At 39.4% G+C, this 19,961-nt stretch overlaps 1 protein-coding gene across 1 annotated transcript in view; it reads left to right on the forward strand.

Annotated features, from left to right (window-relative positions):
* Positions 1 to 19,961, forward strand: part of cap2 (cyclase associated actin cytoskeleton regulatory protein 2) — a 27,235-nt gene continuing 7,274 nt past the window's right edge. The window contains exons 1-6 of the mRNA XM_042434906.1: positions 1 to 432; positions 6,056 to 6,183; positions 6,281 to 6,381; positions 8,442 to 8,519; positions 18,147 to 18,290; positions 18,976 to 19,061. Coding sequence (XP_042290840.1) covers positions 6,066 to 6,183; positions 6,281 to 6,381; positions 8,442 to 8,519; positions 18,147 to 18,290; positions 18,976 to 19,061 — 527 coding nt within the window. The 5' untranslated portion in view covers positions 1 to 432; positions 6,056 to 6,065. The remainder of the gene's footprint in view (positions 433 to 6,055; positions 6,184 to 6,280; positions 6,382 to 8,441; positions 8,520 to 18,146; positions 18,291 to 18,975; positions 19,062 to 19,961) is intronic.

Here is a 19,961-nt window from a genome sequence, read left to right on the forward strand (position 1 = left end):
AGACTCTTGATGATGGTGAAGATGATGGTGATGACCCCCCACTGCAAGTGAAGTTCCTTCCCCCCCAGAGGGGACCCATGCAGGACTTACATTTCCACAGCCTCAATCACTCAAGCTCTATTTTTAGCAGACTGGTTCTCTGAGGCTGCCATGTTGCCTGCGAGGTAAATGTCCGTCGGCCCCCAGAGGAGAGATACTGCAGCACTGAGTCATGCTCCTGCTCCCTGCGCGCTGTGAGGCTCTCAGGTTCGTCGTGTTGCTTAATTAGGACATCCCGGAAGAGTCCCGGTGGTCCTGTGCGCAGCTGAGTGACGGGGCAGGGAGGCAGGGGGACTGCGCGGCAGCAGCACAAAGCCACGAACCCGTCCCGGGGATATTGACAGCAACAACAAAACATCCCGACAGAAATCCACTGCGGACCAGAGGAGGGAGGTAAGTTGTTTCTGTACTGACGTGTTTATCACTGATTGTTAAGTTTGGTGTGTTTTCGGGGTGGGGTGGAGGGGATGATACCCTGCAGTGGGGGGCGGGGGGGTTTCCGACAGAGATGTGTGCGTTACTGTGCAGAAATGTCCAAACAAAGTCAGCTTCACCTGCGCATTGTGCGCCAGGCTGTCTTGTATCTGGCACAGAAATGGCGCTATAAGAGGGAGGAAAATAACTTCAGTTTGTTTCCAGCGTGTTGTAAAATCTAATATGTCTTGTAGGGTAACGGTGATATTGTGCAGAGCAGGTGATGCATCACAGATTAAACTGAGGGGCGGTGAAAATCCTGTCAGCATGCGAGCGCCATGTCATGTTTTATTATGGTGCGTCGGTGTTGATCTCATCTTCCCGCCGCGCATGATGAGCACCTGAAATCAAAACCTACATGAGTTTCAAGCTGTTGTACTAACGTTTTTATGAGTTTTTGAGTTCACTCTTGACCCACCTCAAGGTTCATTTAGATTCTGGAGCTTTCGACCATATCACATGTGGCTCAAATTGAGATAAACTCAACTTTTAAGACATCATGGAGGAGAAGTCTTTAAAGTGCTCAGAAAAAGAACAAAATCTGAACATCTACTCTTCCATGACAACAAGATAAACTCTTAATGCTGACGAAGATTATGTGATATGGTTGAAAGCTCCAGAACAGCCACTAAATGGACCTTGGGGAAAGATTGTTTTGTCTATATTGGTTTTTTTGGAGTTTTTTTACTGTAAGATCACCTGCCTCCAACAGGTGTATAATTCAAATGGTCTATTTCAGTTATTTGGCCTCTATAAATCTGATTTTACGGCTTTTCTTTATCGACTGTTAACCTCAATATATTTAGTATATCATCTATCAAGATATGACTACTGTAGACCTACGTTCAATTACATTTAAATTATCTACTTGAGTTAATTTTGATAATGATGTTTTAACATCAAAACCAAGATGCCACGTGTTACTTTCACTAACAGCTCATGCTGATGATGTCACAGCTTCCTGTTGTAATGGCTGCATAAACAGCCGCAGCACCTGTAAACACTACACTGATATTTAGAAGGACGTACTTTACTTGTCAATCTCCACAAGATCCCAGAACAACATCACAGTACACCGAGAACTATACGTTAGAATATCTTACAGTGCAGTCGGCCCATAGCAGCACAACGTCAGGCTGTGGCTCAATATAGCCTCAAAGATCAGATACCAGGCCAGAGGGTTCAGAAGACACATGCAGGTCAGGGTGAAGTCAGTAATATCTTTCCACTGCAGCAACATGTGCGCTTTCTCAGCTGTTGCTTGGAGTCTGGGGTCTTTATGTGTCGGGCGCTGTGGTCCACCTGTCTGCAGCAACAGAGAGAGGAATGTGTTCATACAGTGGAGGCGACAGTAATGGCTACTAAAAACCTCTAGGCATATTTATTATATTCACTGTACGAATGAAGCATTTTGTGTTTTTGTACTTCATAGTCTTTGTGCCTCTGTGTATAACTATTTCTAAGGCTTAATGGTTTGAACACACTCTGGTTCTCATTCAGTTTCTGTGATCAGCTGAATATTATAAGTCTATAAAAGCAAAGAGAGTCACATGTCTTTGGCTAAGTCTTTGCATTGCCATGGAGAGTTTGGCTGGTCAACAATACAATCAGCGCAGACGCTTACTGTTTACTGTGTTTCATGGCTTTCAAGAAAAGTCTTACGTTATTATTGAGACAGACAGTGATTATAAAGTATTATGGACTTGAGAAAATAGAGTGATTGATTCTGTTACTTCTATGTAATGTATAAAATTACATTTCCAAGATTATAACTTTATCTGAGTCCAAACTTTATTTGTTTCTAAGTTTGTCAAATACCACTTTCTAACAAGTCCCCCTTAATAAAGGGTTTATAAGTTGATACTGATGCTTTATCAATATAATCACTTACTGATACTTTGTAGATCAGTTATCGGGCATTAATAAGAACAACTAAAACCATCATGCCTGCAGTTGTAAATGTTAGTAAGTCATTAATAAACTATTAATTAGCCGATAGCAACAGTTTATATGTCAGCTGCAGTTATGAACGTTCATAAATACTTAATAAAGGATTCTTAAAGTAAAACATTAAGTCGGTGGCTGTAAATGTTAATATGTTGTTAATAAATGGATCCAGATGTGCTGTAGCTCTTTTCCAGACGTTAAGTGTTCAATCAGTCTATTTAAGTGCTTCGCTGATGAACTAAAGAGCTAAGAGACAAAGCGAGTGTCCTGCTGGAGGAGGATTAACAGCAGCCAAAGGGATTTTTCACAACCTGGCAACCCAAAAGTTGTCCATATTGTCATGAACTGGCCCAGAGTCAGTGACAAAAGAAGGGGATCACAAATGAATGAAGTCTCTAAAAATGATATTTATTGTCTCCTTAAAAGTCCAAATGAAATTCAACCTCACTGGATGTCAGCAAAGAACTATTTGCTATGTAAAGATAAAGTGGAGTAACGGCAACCTGAGCAGTGAATGAAGTCACACTCCCTCTGTGTCTGTTGTTATCCGAGCTTATCTGTTCTTTGTGTGCATGTTAGTCTCTCTGTGTCCTCCACATCCGTTTCCAAGATGGCGGCCACAAACTTTCTCAAATTACAGCTTAATAGTTCACTAAAATATATTTATTAAAACATTTGAGGCGAGAAATAGGCAACGCACTAACAGAATCTTGACCCACATTTGATCTGCACTGACTAGTTTGACAGTTTGATCGGAGTTTTGTGAGTTGTTGAATTTCTTTTTTTTTTTCCAACTATATTGAGTAAACAACATATAGATTTGTTTTGGTCTGAGATGTTGGTACAATGATATTCGTGATTCGTGCAAACAAAACCCAAAAACCCGAAGCCGAGGAGGAAGAGAAGAGAGAGATATCAGAAATGAAGCCACTTAAATAGGTTGAGGCCCAATTTAATCAGGTGTAGGCAGTTTCCTGATGTCCTCTCCAACTCTGATTATTGGCTCCTGATCCAGGAGGCCGAACCAACCACGCAAGCAGCAGGCGGATAGGGAGGCACGTCACAGTATTAATTCTTATAACTAATCTATAAAGCATTTTTCATGATTTACCAGCCAATAATAAATTATTATTATCCTATTATACTATTATTTACAGTTTAGATGGGTGATGAGGATATTGTCAGGCTAAACTTTAGACTTATAGCATTTCTTTCTTTCTATTTGGTTGTAGTTTGCTAGAAATTCTTTACATAAACATCTGAAATATGTACCAGAAGATGTCTTGTCATAGTTTTTAATGTTTGAGATACAGTAAAGTGGTGTCTTGTAATCCCATGCTGTGACACTCAAATAAAAACAAACTATAAATCCTTTATAAAGGGCCTTATTAGAGGTGGTGGTGCCAAAACAATGAAGACTACTATCAAGAATTGCTAAAAATATGTTTACCCCTGCTCAGACTCAAGAAATAAATCTGATCCCACTCCATCCAAGTAAATTTCCCGAGGCAGACAGTGTTGGTTCAGGTTCCACTTGTTGCACATGATCAGCCTTTCATCCAGCTCTCCAGGTTTCAGGTCTTGCCTAAAAGAGTTGCTGTGACCCAGAGAGCAGAAATAGCAGCTGAGGCCTGCGACAGGCATCTGGCACCGCTGAGAGAATTCTCCAGAGAGATGACGCCCATCAGGCCATTTTTGCTGCTCATAGCACATAATTACAAGACATAATTTACAAAGATTACAGATAGGGAACACAATCCAGTTTGCGTAGCCTCCTTATTGATGCAGAGCGTCATTGTGTTTTTTTATAGATCATTTTGTAAAAGCAAGTAAACAGTCTCATGTGTGTTGGACACGCAGGTAGCAGGTGTCAGATTAGGAAGTGCTTGTTACCTAGCAGTAGTTTGCAAATGGAGACCTTGCATAAACATGCAGTTGGTCGCTGGATTGAATTCCACTCTGTTGACTAATGAATATTGGAAAGAGGTCTGCATTGCCTCACGATGAGGCATATGGCCGTTCAGTGTTGAAGAGGGAGATATGATGTGGTCTGTGCTGCTATCTTGAATGTATTTCAGTGGCATTAAGTTACAGTTGGAGACTTGTTTATGTCTCAACAGTGAACCTTGTCAATACTGTCTGCAGTTTTTATCTTACTGTCTACATGATTATTTATGCTGGACAAATGCTGCTGCAGTCCAATCTAGCATATCTAGGTCGGCATCCCTCCATGAGTGTCCTGTTTCTAATAGGAGTTGTTTCTTGTGAAGAAGTCATCAGGGGGACATCCAGGGTTACTGAGGTCACTCCGTCACTGACACTTCCACTCTGATATATTCACATAAGTATTGTAAGTTAAAAGCTTAACTGCAACGATTTCTGTACAAGATGCTGTAAGAAAAAGTTAATCTGAAAAAGGAAAAAGGGATATTTGCTGTCTAAACTGTCTAAAGTCATCCTGAAATGTGGGATTTTTAATCAGTTGCACAGTGGTTTGTTTTTACAGACTAGGATGTACTGTATACCCAGTGCAATATGGTTTCATGTGCAATACTGACTGATACTAAGTGCAATACTATTTATTTGGACGTATAATTTACAGACATTGCCTCCTTTGCATATCCACTTTTCACCTTTTAATTTTAATTATTTGATATATGCTCTGCCCCTTTACTGCCCAAAAGCCATTGTGTTTATCATTTAAGGAATAGCATATACTCTACTGGTTGTACTAGGGGTACAATAGTGTATTTTGTATGTGTCTGTTCGGTGTCATGTACATCCAGAGATTATGTACTTATATTGTGTTTCCCTTGTATTTTTGCAGCTGTGTGCAACATTTGAGCCCAAGATAGATTTCCCCTCAGGGACAATTAAGTATCTTATCTTATCAGGAGCAGGTTGAAGTGAAAGGAAACAGCCTTAAATACCATTAAACATGTTCAGTATTACTAATCAGCCTAATTAATGCAATCAGCAGGCATACTTGGAATTTATTAGCTGTTGTTTCCTGACACCTCTACCTGCAACTGATGATGGTTTTGAAGGAAAACCGAAAGCTTAAAACAAAGCGAATCTCCTGGTTTATGCATTACCTTCGAGGTACAGAAAACACCTCTTCCTATTGTTTGTATCTGACTCTGTCCAGTCGGTAAAGTCACTCTATCGGGTATTTTCCCAGGCCCTTTCTTACTTGTCTCCATTTTCTGTCCCTTCTTAATCCAATTGTGTGTTACAGTATGTTCATGTGTTCAGCCGAAGAGGTTGTGCCTGCAACAGAGGACCATACAGCTCAAAGAGAGACTGTGTTCATATAAACCAGCATTGCACTGACTTCATGTAGATTCACTCTCTGAGACTGGCATGGTCTGGCTTTCTGAAAACTAGGAGCGGCAGGGTGGGAAAGTTGGATGGTGATCACTCTCTGACCTCCTTGTTGAGACTGGACAAACAAAACAAATCCTCTGGGATCAATAAGATATAATAAAACAGCATCTAACAAAACTAAAAATGAGCTCAGAGTTGTGATTTCAGCTCTGATGGCACAGGCTCAACTACACGGCCCTCATGTTTGCGTTCCCACTTTTGTTTCCAGGTTTGTTACCATGGACGGTTTAATGGAGCGGCTGGAGCGAGCTGTGACTCGCCTGGAGCAGATGTCCGTCACGATGCAGGCGTCCAGTGGCATGGCTAATGGGGACTGTGTCAACGGCATCAATGGAAGTATGGAAGTCTGTAATATGATAAAACTTGGCTCAGAGGTTTGGGAGTTAAAAAAAGCTTTGGATACATTTATAGTGATCTCTCCTTGTGTTTCCAGATCTGCCTCAGTGTGTGGAGGCGTTCGATGTGCTGCTGAGAGGTCCAGTGTCAGAATACCTCAGCAACAGCAGAGCCATAGGAAGCGACGTGGAGAAACATGTAAGTGCTGACCCCAAAAGTTCAGACAGAAATTCAACGCAAATGTTGGCTGATGAATGATGAATCACTTGTTGTCGCACACTTCATAAATGCACACACTCATGCACGCACTGCACCAGCTGTTGTAGCAGATGTAACCACAGCTGTTGTCATAATGATCTACAGTTACAGTACAGGTTTGTCAGTCTATTGTTCTTGAAAACAACTAATAATTGTGATAACTCCATGACCTTAAAACATGAGCCTTACTTTTAAAGGAAATTTTTCTTACTGTCAACAAATCTCACGTGCAGAGCCAAACCAACAACGAACTCATCCTACTTACAAGTATTGTGTGTCCAAAGGTTGATATATCTTATTCCTCTGCGCTGTAGACCTCCGTTGTTTTCCAAAAACTATTAAAAACACGTAAATGAACCACAGTGCTGCACTGGGTGACATGTTTCTTCACCACAAAGATTATGGTCAAGGTAGTTTGTTTAGAGTTGGCTCCAAAGACTAACAACAGTGATCACATTTTCAGTTTCTGGAGAGTATTTCTGTTTACAGAGCTTCACTAGCTTGTTGTGCCACATATCACAACCTTTTGATTTTGTGCTACATTGTACTTTGTAAAGAACTTCAGTACAAAGTCAAGAGGTTCTGATATGTAGCACAACAAGCTAGTGAAGCTCTGTAAACTGAACCGCTTTCCGCGCATGCTCAGTGGCATCTGCTATACACAGAACTACTCCCTGGAGACTGAAAATGTGTTCGCTGTTATTAGTCTTTGGAGCTGTCTATAAACAAACTAACGTGACTGTAATCTTCTGAGTGAAGGAACAAGTCACCCAGTGCAGCAATGTGACTCACTGACATGTTTGTAATAGTTTTTGGACAACAACTGAGGACTAGTGCACAGAGGAATACGATATATGAGGCTTTGGATACACACACAACAATTGTTAGTAGATGAAGTCATTGTTAGTTTGGCTCTGCACATGAGATTTGTTGACAAAAACAAAACTTAAGAAAATTGGCAGCCTCAGTTTGAAATATTCTACTCACTAAATAACCTGAAATTGAAAAGATATCCTTTAATTCAAACTCAGTATGATAGAGACATGGAAGCTCTTCTTTAATGTGAGCACAGATGGATACCAGAGGAGCAACTCATACAGTCTCTCTGTGCCAACCTTCATTTCATTGGATGTAGATTTATAAACAAACAGGATTGTCCAACTCTAGATCCCACTCAGATATGCATGTTTCTGTAAAGCCGAAGCATAATAATGTGTGTGTATGTGAGGTCCATGACGTGTGTATGACAGAAAAAGCTTCCTGTCCTTTACAAAGTCAAGGATGGGAGTATGATTGAACTTTGACTTTACGTTCATTTATCAAACTGCTAGTGGAGCACCTTTTCCTATTTGGTAATGACCCCATACTCCCTCTAGGGCTGTAAGTGTGTTTTGTGGTAAGCCAGTTGGCAATAATAGCCTTGTTATGTCCTTGGAATAGATCCAAAGCAACAGAGAGTGCTCCAAAACAGAAGAGTAAAGGCAGTAAGAAAGAAATTACAGTGAAATTTAGAGAAAAAATGCTTGCATTTCTCCCTCTGTACCTTGAAAAAGATCTGTATCTCCGCATCCCATCACTGAACGGAGAGAGGAGGAGGAGGGGGAGTGTGTGAGCGAGTGAGAGCCAGAGGTACTTTCTTTAAGTTTGGAGAGCTCCTTTTATGGACAAAGCCTCCCTGGTGGTTCCCTTGGCTCTGAACTGGAGGTCCTCCCAAACACACACAGGACACGGCTGGCTGGGACTAAGCCAACCTCTATGTGTGTGAGAGTGTGTGTGTGTGTTGTGTGCATGTTTTTATATGTTTTATACAGACAGTTTTACTTCCTAGAGTTCTGTAGGCATGAGAGTACACGAGCAAAGCATGGAGAAACTTTTTTTCAGGGCAGCTCAACATCTCTAGTCATATATAGACACAATATATTAATGTAATGCTTGTTACTCTCCATAAAATGTGTCATTTATTGTAATCCAATCTGACTTTGACCCTTTGTGATCGACAGGCAGAGATGGTGAACAATGCCCTGCAGACTCAAAGATCTTTCCTCAAAATAGCGGCTACACACCAGGAACCTGCACAGGTATGACAGCAGAAAATTACACACACTGTCATCAGTTTTGACTGCAAAAGTGCTGAATGTTTAATTGGCTGTCAGGAGAATTCCCCCATTTTTTTTCTATAAATAACGACTATACTTGTGTACACCTTTGATTGCAATATGCAACCAATATGTTGCATAATTAAACAGGTTTGCAATAGTGAATAGCTGCTGTTTGACCTATAATGTATGTAATGTGTTTTTTCTTACATAATAGCTCAAATGTTTTCAATACATAACTCAAAAGATCTCAGATTTAGGAACACATTTTTTTTTAAAAAGAGAAGAAATAGTTACTCTACAAAGTATGTCAATGTGCCAGTTATTGCCTATGAGGCTTGGGGACTAAACAGTTGGAGTGTTTTATAGCGTTGACCATGAACTGCAATATCCCCGGTTTGAGTTTTGCCATGAACTTTTGTCACATGTCGTACCCCATCTCTCTCTCTCCTCATTTCCTGTCATCTCTCAACTGTTGACTCTCAAATAAAGGCACAACATGTCCTAAAAAGACTTACAACTACACAGCAGGTGCCAGTCGTATTCTGTTTGTGCAGCTTTACTGTTGAACTGAGCCAAAACTTTTACTGCATGGTAGGCAGTAAACAGTAAATATAATTTAATGGTTGTTTAATGGTTTATTCTGTTACTTTCAGTCATCTTGTCATAAACAGTTAAGGCAATGCCATTTGTTATCCCACTGTTCATACTTTATGTTCTCTCTGCTGGTTCTCTTAGAGCCCAGCAATGGTAATTATTGTTTTATGTGACTTTTACCATCATTATAATTGGCTGTTTGTGTTGGTATTTAACAGCTAAGTTGCACAAAAGCGTTCTTATTCAGTAGTTTTTTATTATTGTCAGTAGTATTGCATAGTCAAGTGTACATTTTTGCAAAGTCAAGAATGAACTGTAAACAAAGAATACATATATGTACACCATAATGATCATATACTACAATATCCCACTCCCCCACCTCCAGCCCCACCCTGAGGGACACAAATACATACATAATGACACCTACATACACACACACTCCTACTCACGGGAAGCAGCCGTAATACAAATCTTGTACTAGTCACAGATCCACAAGATAAATCTTACATATGTTTATATACAGACATACATACATTATAAGTAGCCACAATTCACTATTGATACACTCATATACTTCTGAAACCCAATTTGTAGCTCTTCTTCTACACTAATTAAGACTGGCTGCCAGGTTTGCAGGAATCCAGTCTGTTTTTAGTCATGTATGATAACCTTTCGATTGGAATTAAATTCAGGAATTTATCAAACCAAAGGGAAACATCAGGAGGTTTATCACCAATCCACCTTTGAAGAGTACATTACCTTTCAGCATACCAACAAATTCTCAAAATATATTTATACTCAACAGCATGCTTTGCGGTGTCATCTAATCCTAAAATTAGATGAGTGGGTTTAATGTTGACTTGCATCTGAGCATACCATCAATTTTCCTTTGAACATTATTCCAAAATTCCACAATAGTTGGGCATTCCCAGAAAGCATGAAAGTATGTTGCTTTACCAATATACATTTTGGACAAATTATAGTACAATCAGGATCATACTTGGATCTAATAAAACAGGTTACATGCAGTTTATGAATGATCTTAAATCACATTTCATGAGACATGCTTGAGCAACTTATCTTTTTTACATTGAATAAAATAGTTTGCCATTCATCTGTACTTATTGTGGCCTGAAAATCTGATTCGGTGGAACATCTACTGATGTTGATATCATTCTTCTCCCATTTTACAATTTCCCCGTACAAATAACTAAATGTTTTTTTCATGCACAGAGACAGATTTGATCAGCAATTTTTCAGGGAAACTAATCTGAGCCTTCCTTCTATAGCTGGGAACCGAATGAACATGACTCCTGATTTCAAGTATCTAAAAGATTGCATTTGTTCTAATCCATACGCAACTGAGAGAATGATTTCATTACCGGTCCGTCAAACAGATCCTTTATATTAATCACCCCTACTTCCCACCATCTCCAGTGTCTAAACAAGAAGGAGGGAAGTGAGGGTTATTTACCACAGCTGCAAGATAAGATATGGTTCTCATCATCACATAATATTTACATATTTTGTACCAAGTGCTTAAAGATCACAAAATTGTCCTGCATGAAAGAATGTCATGCTGGTTCTCTCTATAAATAGTAAATCAGAGGGTAATAGTGATTCGCACCCGATCATTTCTAAATCTATGTAACATATGTCTCATTTGAGAGGCTCAGTGATAGAACTTAAAGTTAGGTACAGAGAGGCCTCTTTTAGATATGGGAAGCTACAATTTAACTAATTTAAATCTTGGTCTTTTATTAACCCATATCAATTTGCATAAATATTTATGCAGATTTCTAAAGTATTTTATTGGAATATCTGTTGGCAACATTTGGATAGGATACAATATCCTCAGTAATACATTCATTTTAATTAGTGCAATCCGTCCAATCATAGAGAGACGAAGTACAGACCATCTCTGTAAATCATTTTTGATCTTTGTTATAACTGGTACTCTATTATGCTTTGTTAACTGCTTCAGCTCATATGGGATAGAAATACCAAAAACAGTCTCTATTGATCTAAAATGAAATGTTTTGATTACCCTTTCTTAGTCTACCCATTGATAGGGCCACTTCCCAAAATTAATCTTATAACCTGAAAAAACTACTAAATGTGTTAATAACCTCAAGAAGTTCAGGCAAAGAAGTGCTTGGATTGGTTAAGAACAACAAAACATCATCTGCATACAAGACAATTTTGTGCCATGTAAGTTATTTTTTCATTACATCTGATAGCTTCAGCCAGGCTCCATAACAAGAGAAAACAACAGTGGTGATAGTGGGCACCCTTGTCTCCTTGTCTTGTACCTTTGTTTATAGAGAAGGCAGATGAAAGTGGACCATTCACTAAAATTGCAGATTATGGGTCTGTATAAAGTAACTTAACCAAATGAATAAATGTTTCAGGAGAAGAAAATCTGTGTAGGACATTAAAAAGATATCAAAATCCTTCTCTGCATCCAAGCTTACTATATAAGCTTATCACCAATACACCTTTGAATTAAAATTAAAATTATTTTTAATGTATTGCATGACTCCCAACAATCTTCTGATATTAGAATATACTTGTCTCCCAGGAATAAATCTTGTCTGATCACGAGATACAAGTCTAGGAATTAATGAGTTGAGTCTTTGACCTAACAGTTTTGCTAGTCTAGATTTTGATTTGATATGGGACTATATGAGGCTGGATTTTCTGGATCTTAATTTTCTTTTGGGATGACTGTTATTGTAGCTAACTGTAAGGTATTAGGAAGACATTTAACTGAAAGGGAGTGTTTATTTTAAAAAATATTATTCAATAGGGGGGGCAAGTATATTCTTAAACATCTTATATATCTCTACTTGCAGGCAAGTTTTCATTCAATTGCACGACTCTCATTACGTTCAAATACAAACTGCATCAAAATGTTTAACAGCAGCCTAACAGAGACATTAACTGTATGTGAGTCCCTGGTGTCCGTCCGTCTGTGTCCTCCCCTCCTGTGTTCCCCAGCAGGCCGGGCTGTTCACAGAGGGATTATGCTGCTCTTTGACTAAGAAAATGCTAATACAACACATTCCCAACATGTTCACGTATAGAGAAGGGGGGGTGGGAGAGAAAGCTGTGTGTGTGTGTGAGAGAGCCGATATGATATCATCCCATTGGCCTTCTGTTTGTGTTGTGTTCGTGTGTGTGTGTGTGTGTGTTCGTGTGTGTGTGTGTTACAGGGTCCGCAGAGCCCACCAGGAAGTGATTACTCCCTATCTGTCAGGTCACTGGTTGAGAGGCGGTGAAAAGAGCATTCAGTGATTGTCAGAAATGCAAACAAAGAAAGAGTGAGGGTTTTACAGAGCGAGTGAGAGCGAGAGACCGACCCAAGAGAGGGGTGGGCTGAGAGAGAGGAGAGAGATATGAGGAAGAGGAGATGAAATTCATCAGCACTGTCACTAACCTAAGAGGCAATTCCAAAACGAGCCAGGAATAAATCTCAGAAATTATGACTCCCTAAAGACTGGACCAAGACTTGAGGCTTGTCATCAACTCGCCCTCAAACACTTGAGAGTTTAACTGAGACTTACCTGTTTTGACAAGATTTAAGTTTGACTCAGACTTGGATCCAAAAGACTGTAAAACAGCTCTGGTATCTATTAGACTCAGGAGAACTTTATTGTTGACCAATCCATATACAAGTACACAGCAGAGATTAAATTGCATTTTTCTGGGGCCAATGATGCTACTGTTACTGTTCTGGATTTTAAAAAATGCAATGCAATTTTAACAAAGAGACAAGAACCATCTTTGATAGTGTTCAACAAAAACACATCTTATGAGTGTTATGCCGTGTTCATGTCATATGAGATGGATGGTAGTGATGGGAAATATTCCCATGTTTGCAATGTGAGACTTCATGTCACGGGACGACTGAAGACGGTTATGTGATTGCAGAAGTTTCATGCAAGGGTTACAAACACTGAACATCGACAATATAGCACTATAGCCTATAAATATGGGTTTGGTCACGTTAAGCGATTGACTTGAGCTGACGTGAGGTGTCCATGTTTGTTTGACTTTTCAGGCACTTTCGAATTGCCAAATCAGGTGTATCAGAGCTTTCAGAGAAGTCAGTTTCCCAGTTACAACTGTTACAACTGTTACAGCGCAACTGTTAATAGCAGCAAAAAAAAATGCTGAAGTGAACATTATTTACAAGCCAGGAAGAAGTACTTATGGTAACTCCTAAACAGTAACTCCAACAACAACTAAACTATGAGTACAACACGTTTCAGTTTGTGGCCATCTCATAACAAACCTCTTTATCCTTTATACTACAAGTGATTCTGGACATATTAAAACTATTTCCCTTCTCCATGCACCTTGGAAGCAGGTGAAGGTTTGGCCGAAATCCCAACTCTGCTTCTAATGACAGTAACTTTGACATGACATGAGCATTGCATTAATCCCAGTAGTGCTGTCAAAGCCTCATGGGTGCTGTAGTCACTAAATGCCAACAAAATAACCATTTTTTTGCTTATCTTTGTGAAAATCCTGAGATTCACAAATTACTTTACTTGCCAGTAAAGTCATTAATACCAATTTAGAATATGAATGTGAAACCCAAGTGTCATATTTCAGATTTTCTAAAAGACAGATTAAAGAAAATGCATATGAGAAAATCTATTGTCGTGGAGTTGAAGCTAACATGGGACATCAGGTATTTATACACAGTCAACATGACCCATTGCCCTTCAGCACACACACACACACACACACACACACACACACACACACACACACACACACACACACACACACATACTGAATTCCCGCACACACACAAACCGACAATGCAATACTTCCCAAACACACACACACACATCTGTTGACCTCCCTCATTCATGTCTATATCTGTAGTCCTCAATTCAGATCAGGCAGAGGTAGAAAAGTGTGTGTAACTCTGGCCAGTGCCCCTCTCTCTCTCTCTCTCACACACACACACACACACACACTCACACAGCAACACAGCATACAAACTTCTGGCCTTTCTCTCCAGCGCAGCCCTGTTGTGCTCCATGACTTTTTATGGGCATGTTCTATATTTGAGCCTGTTGTCAGTGTGTGTGTGTGTGTGTGTGTGTATGTGTGTGTGTGAGAGGCAAGAGAAAGTAAGCCTCTCTCTCATGTGACCTCAAGTTGGCCCGTTAACTCGTTGTGTGTGATTGTGTGTGTGTTTTTTTGTCTGTCTTGCTGGCTCTGGAAGTTCACACACTGCGTTAAAAAACCCTCCTACAGCTGTTCTGCCATTGTCGCCCTCCGCTCTCCACCTTTGATCCAGTGCTTGTATAGGAAGTCAAGGCTCGGACACTGTGCTGTTGTAACACACTGACCACTGAATAATGTGATCCGACGCTTTTGATCCTTTTGTCGGCTCATTCTGTCTCTGTCTGTATTCGCCACTTCTACAGTGCACATCTCTACCTTTGTTGACTATCAATGACGACATCGCCACATCTGCATTTACAGAAATATATTTATGGTAGACTGAGTAATTTGTAACTATATTGACTCATTTTTTGCACCTGTTCCTTGTGCTTGTGAGTAGACGAGGAAATTATGAATCACTTTGCTGATTCAAATAGTTTCATTCAGCTCATTTCAAAGATTCGTAGTCAACAACGTAGTTCAAACGCACATCAGTGAGCAGTCACCTCATTTTTCATGATGCAGGGACTTTAAATTGCTTCTTATCAGGTTCTGTTGGCAGTTTAAACTGTTATGTTCAGTTCAGTAGTAAATGTGCCCACTGTGTTGAAGCACTGTTTAGAAAAGTATGTTTTTCAGCAGAGTAATTGCATCACAATTGTGTCCGTGGCTTTCGGAGAGTTTAAAGAAATAGTTATAGATTTTCAGAAATATGCAAGAGAAGATCAATACCACTTTCTTTTGTGTACATTAAATATGAAGCTAAAGCCAGCAGTCAATTAGCTTAGCTTAGCATAAAGACTGGAAGCAGGAGAAACAGCTAGCCTTGTTCTGTCTGCCAGTTAGCTGTAGTCTAGCTTGTAACCCGCCATAAAACCCCAACTTTTCAACAGTTTTGTACTTCTGTTTTTCTTCGGAGTAAAAAAATTAAATACAATGGGCCTCATACAAGAGCATTTTTGTATTCTTATCCTAAAACTCTCTTATTTTTCTTTTTTCTGTGAGGTTTGCTCATACGAGTGTTCCAAGTCTGATTCAACAAACGCTCTTAACTGTCCAAACTTGTCGTGAATCGCTCTTTTCAGGCTGATTAATGCCACCTGTTCATGAGGAGGTGTGCATTCATGAGATTTGAGATAATCAACAGCCCTAAAATGTCCATATAAGGTGACCTGTTTCGCTCCATTTGTGGGAAAGTTTCATTCACAAAAATGTTCCCAAAGAGTAAAAACATGAATTTCACATTGCAGAGTTTCATGTCCTGCTTTCAGAAATCAGCAGACAAAAAAAGAGCTAATTTACAAGTGTCAGTAGTAGAGAACCCGAAACAATTAGAAAGTATTATTACAGCTGCCAACAATGTCTGTGTATGACGACGCGTATTTAAACCCTTTAAATATCAATATTAATAATTATAGTTTTAACTCAAACCCTTTGTGAGAAAGGCAGAGACTATCTGATCATGACTCATACAACAGGTCTGGACCACTTGTAAACTTTGTTCGCACCTAAGAGAAAATTTAAAGTACAAGAAAATTGATGAATGCCATAAATGATCTTAAAATGCTCGTACGTTGGTGGTTCTTGCATGAGGCCCAATGTGTTAATTTGTGAGCTTCAGAGATGCTGGTAGGCAGATTTTGTTACCTTTGGACAGAGCTAAGCTAGCAGTTTTCCCCTGCTTTCACTCTGTATGCTAAACTAAGCTAATCGCCTGCTGGCTGTAGCTTCATTTTTAGTGCACAAACACGAAAATGGTATCGATCTTCTCTTCTAACTCTTGGCAAGAAAGTAAATAGCATATGTCACAAAATGTCAAATCAATCATTAAACATGCTAGCTTGTGGCCAAGCTGACAATACAAATGAGGGAAGATCTAATACAAAAAGCTACCGATTTGATCAGTTGTGAGTTTACACAGTTGAACTTGAGGATTGAATCTTTCTCTCAGTCACTGCAGGAAGAACAACAGCAGCAGAAATAAATTAGTTTATTGTTGTTTTATTAAAGGAAATAATCATTAACATTTTCATGATATCGTGTTCACTAATTGTTTTCTGTTTTTCATTTTCCTCCAACATAACTTGTGAATGAAATGCTTTGCGATAGCTGACAATCAACTCCGACATATTGGAGCTTCCCACCAGCACATGCAGTAGACCTTCTCTGCTCTACTGTCATTAGAGCAATGTAGATTTTTCTTTGCTATTCAGGCAACCCAGGAATGTTTCTGTTTTTGTTCCCACAAGAGCCATGGCACAAAATTTTCAGAAATGTCAGTAGATCCTGAGCTGGCAATTTGCTGCAAGGTCTTACATGGACAAATTGACTCTGGCTCCTGTTCTGACATGATGCCGAAATTTACCAGAAAGGTTACAGAAGTTACAGCGCGTGTGGGATTACAGTAAAGTCCTCCCTGCATCTTCCACTCACTCACTGTCTCTCTGCAGTGTGATTGAGAGAGGGGAAGCCCACGCTGTGACCTATGTACTGACTCAGAGGACATGTCATGCTTCCACTGGGAGCCATGTTGTTGTTTTGTATTGTTGCGAGGTTGAGACAGCTGATGGATGCAGTCAGTTGGTGGAGAATGGGTCCTTGTTCTTTATTAATATCCATACAGACAGTGAAAAAAATTCTGAATGAAATAGGTGACTAGTTAAACGCTGACAACAGAAAGAATACCTACAAACTGAACTGGGAAGGAGAAATGTGATGTGATTGGCTGTTTTCATGAGTTCACCACTTACACTCATATTCAACCAGTTATCCTCCTACACTCTCATTTTGAGGACAAGAGAAATATTGCTTCAAAGCTGCTCAGAGACAGTTATTAGCTGGATTTAGGGAGAATAAAAGCAGGCAGAGGAGCAGAGAAAGGGGCGTCTATCTCAGCTTATGGAGATCATGTGCATCTGATCGGGGGAAGAATTTAAAAGAAAAAAAAAAAGGAGAAAGTTTATTTCTGTTTTTATTGATCCTTTGCACGCAAGCATGAAATTACACAGGCACACATCTACGTATATCGTTCAAAAAACTCACAAAAACTGCTATTTGTATGCACACATACACATTTACACAGGATACACGAGGCTCATGTCATTCTTATATAATCTGATATTATATTATCAGCCATATTCGCTTATCTTAATGTGTGTGTGTACTTAAACCAGCTATTTCAACAGCAGAACATATTTTTCAGTGGGCTCTTCAACTTGCCATCCGAATAAAGAAACAAACATTAACAAACAGTGGATATTTCACATAGCATCCAGTTCGTTGCAGATCAGAATAAGAAAACTGCTGCAGCAATTCAGCACTGAAACATTTTGTTCCTGAATCTATGTGTGTGCAGGCGCATGTGTGATAGGTAAACTGTAAACACTGGAGGAGCGGTATGCCTTACAAGGCCAGAGGGATCTCCCCATGAACCGAGGAATGTTTGTAGGAACGGAGCAAAGGGGAGGGGGAGCTGGGAGACGAGCTATACTGTAGCTAAGATCTGGATGTTCCAATGGAAAAAGGCTCCGGCTAATAAAATTAGTTACTGTCCTGTAGCCTAGTTTGGGAATTACTGGCTGGCACAGAGAGCATGACTTGCTACGGGTGGGGTTGTAAAGTCAGAAGTATCTGAAATATGTAAATCAAACAAGTAGTTTGATTTAATATAACAAGATGTTTACAGGCCTCACACTCCAGTCTCCTCTTTCATCATTATCATTCTTCTCTTGCATCATCTCTTTTTTCTACATCCTTCCCCTCTGCTGTCCCCTCCTAAAAAAAAAAAACCCAACCGCGTCTTGTCTATGTGTGTGCCACCTGCAGACGGAGCTTCATGACCTGCTGAAGCCGATTTCAGATCACATCCAGGAGATCCAGAGCTTCCGAGAACGAAACCGCGGCAGCAACCTCTTCAACCACCTCTCAGCTGTCAGCGAGAGTATCCCAGCTCTAGGTTGGGTGGCTGTGGTAAGGATACACAAAACACACACACACACACTCTCAAAGTCAAGGGTTATGTGATAAGGAAAGTGTGACTTAATTATCAAGCATCCTGAAATGAAAATAGTATGGATGAAAAAAATCATAATCTCTAACTGAGGTGAATCCATAACAAATATAATCATGAAGTTTCACTATTTGATCAGCTGTTAATGCTTTATAATAGACTATATTAGATAAGAGACATTAAAAGTCTAAATGTTAAACTTAATCTATGTTCATGAAAAAGAAAACCACACTGGAAAAATGCTAATTATTATAAAATGTTGCCAGAAAACCAAGTTTACACTTGAAATTAAATGAAGAACGTCCAATCAAAATACATAAACGTCTGTAAGAAGGCTGCATACAAATACATGAGCATTACCTCATCATGTTTTTTCTCCCTCCAACATTACGTAGTATTGTCCCAATCTGTCTTCTCGCTAGTCTTTGTTTCCCATCAGTACAAAATGTCTTCTTCAGAGTTTTGTGAAGAATATCACTTAGATAAAGATCAAAGTTCCACTTAAGATTTTAAATAAAACAAAAACTCTGGAGCTAGCTCTGCTCAGTGTACGTCGCTGTCAGGACACTTTTGCCCAGAAAAATGTTTAAGATAGTTTTGATGTCACAGTGAGATATCTATTTCTAATGAAATTGAAACTCTCAGGGTCAGAAGCCAGGTCCCTACGTGAAAGAGATGAACGATGCTGCCACCTTCTACACCAACAGAGTGCTCAAGGACTACAAGGAAAGGTAAATATATGTTTTTCACAACACGATAAGTGATGATATCACTATTTTTTTTTTTTGTGAAACTTTAAGACATAGAAATTCTTGAGCTGTCTTTTAAAGGACCATCACCAGTGATTTTGCTACTACTGTAACTATAGATCATATATACTTCAAATGACACTTGACAATTTTGCAAACTATGCCTTAGGGTTTCAGATTTTTCAATGGATTCTTCTATTTTAAAGGACCAGTGTGTAAGATTTAGTGGCATCTAGTGGTGAGGTTGCAACCAAGTGAATGCCCCTCCCCTCACCCTCCCCTTCCAAGCATGTAGGAGAACCTACGGTGGCAGCGAAACTCGTGAAAAACACGAAAGCCCCTCTCTAGAGCCAGTGTTTGGTTTGTCCGTTCTGGGCTACTGTAGAAACATGGCTATGCAAGATGGCGGGCTCCGTGGAAGAGAACCCGCTCTCTGTGTAGATATAAAGGGCTTATTCTAAGGTAATGAAAACACAACGATTCTTGTTTTCAGGTGATTATACGTTAATTAAAACATACTTATGAATATTATGTTCTATTTCTGCCAATTCTGTTCAGCTCGATGCCACTAAATTCTACACACTGCACCTTTAAAATTCATTGTATTTTTCAGCTCCAGGCAGCCATTTTTTGATTAATTTCTGTACTACTGAAACTTGAGAAGCTTGAGTTGTGTCATTCATCACAGTGAACATCAAGTATTAATTTTTGACAATATTACATCATCTTTGAGTGATAATTCAGTTTAAGACTAGATTTATTTGACTAGTCAGTAGTAAATCGTCTCATAGCAATGATAAAACAAAAATTAATGCAGAATGATGTTCCTGTGACTGATCACACAACTCAAGCAAGTTTCAAAAATTTGCCAATAGATTTTCA

Source organism: Thunnus maccoyii, chromosome 15 (genome assembly GCF_910596095.1).
Source record: "Thunnus maccoyii chromosome 15, fThuMac1.1, whole genome shotgun sequence".
Classification (NCBI taxonomy): Eukaryota; Metazoa; Chordata; class Actinopteri; order Scombriformes; family Scombridae; genus Thunnus; species Thunnus maccoyii.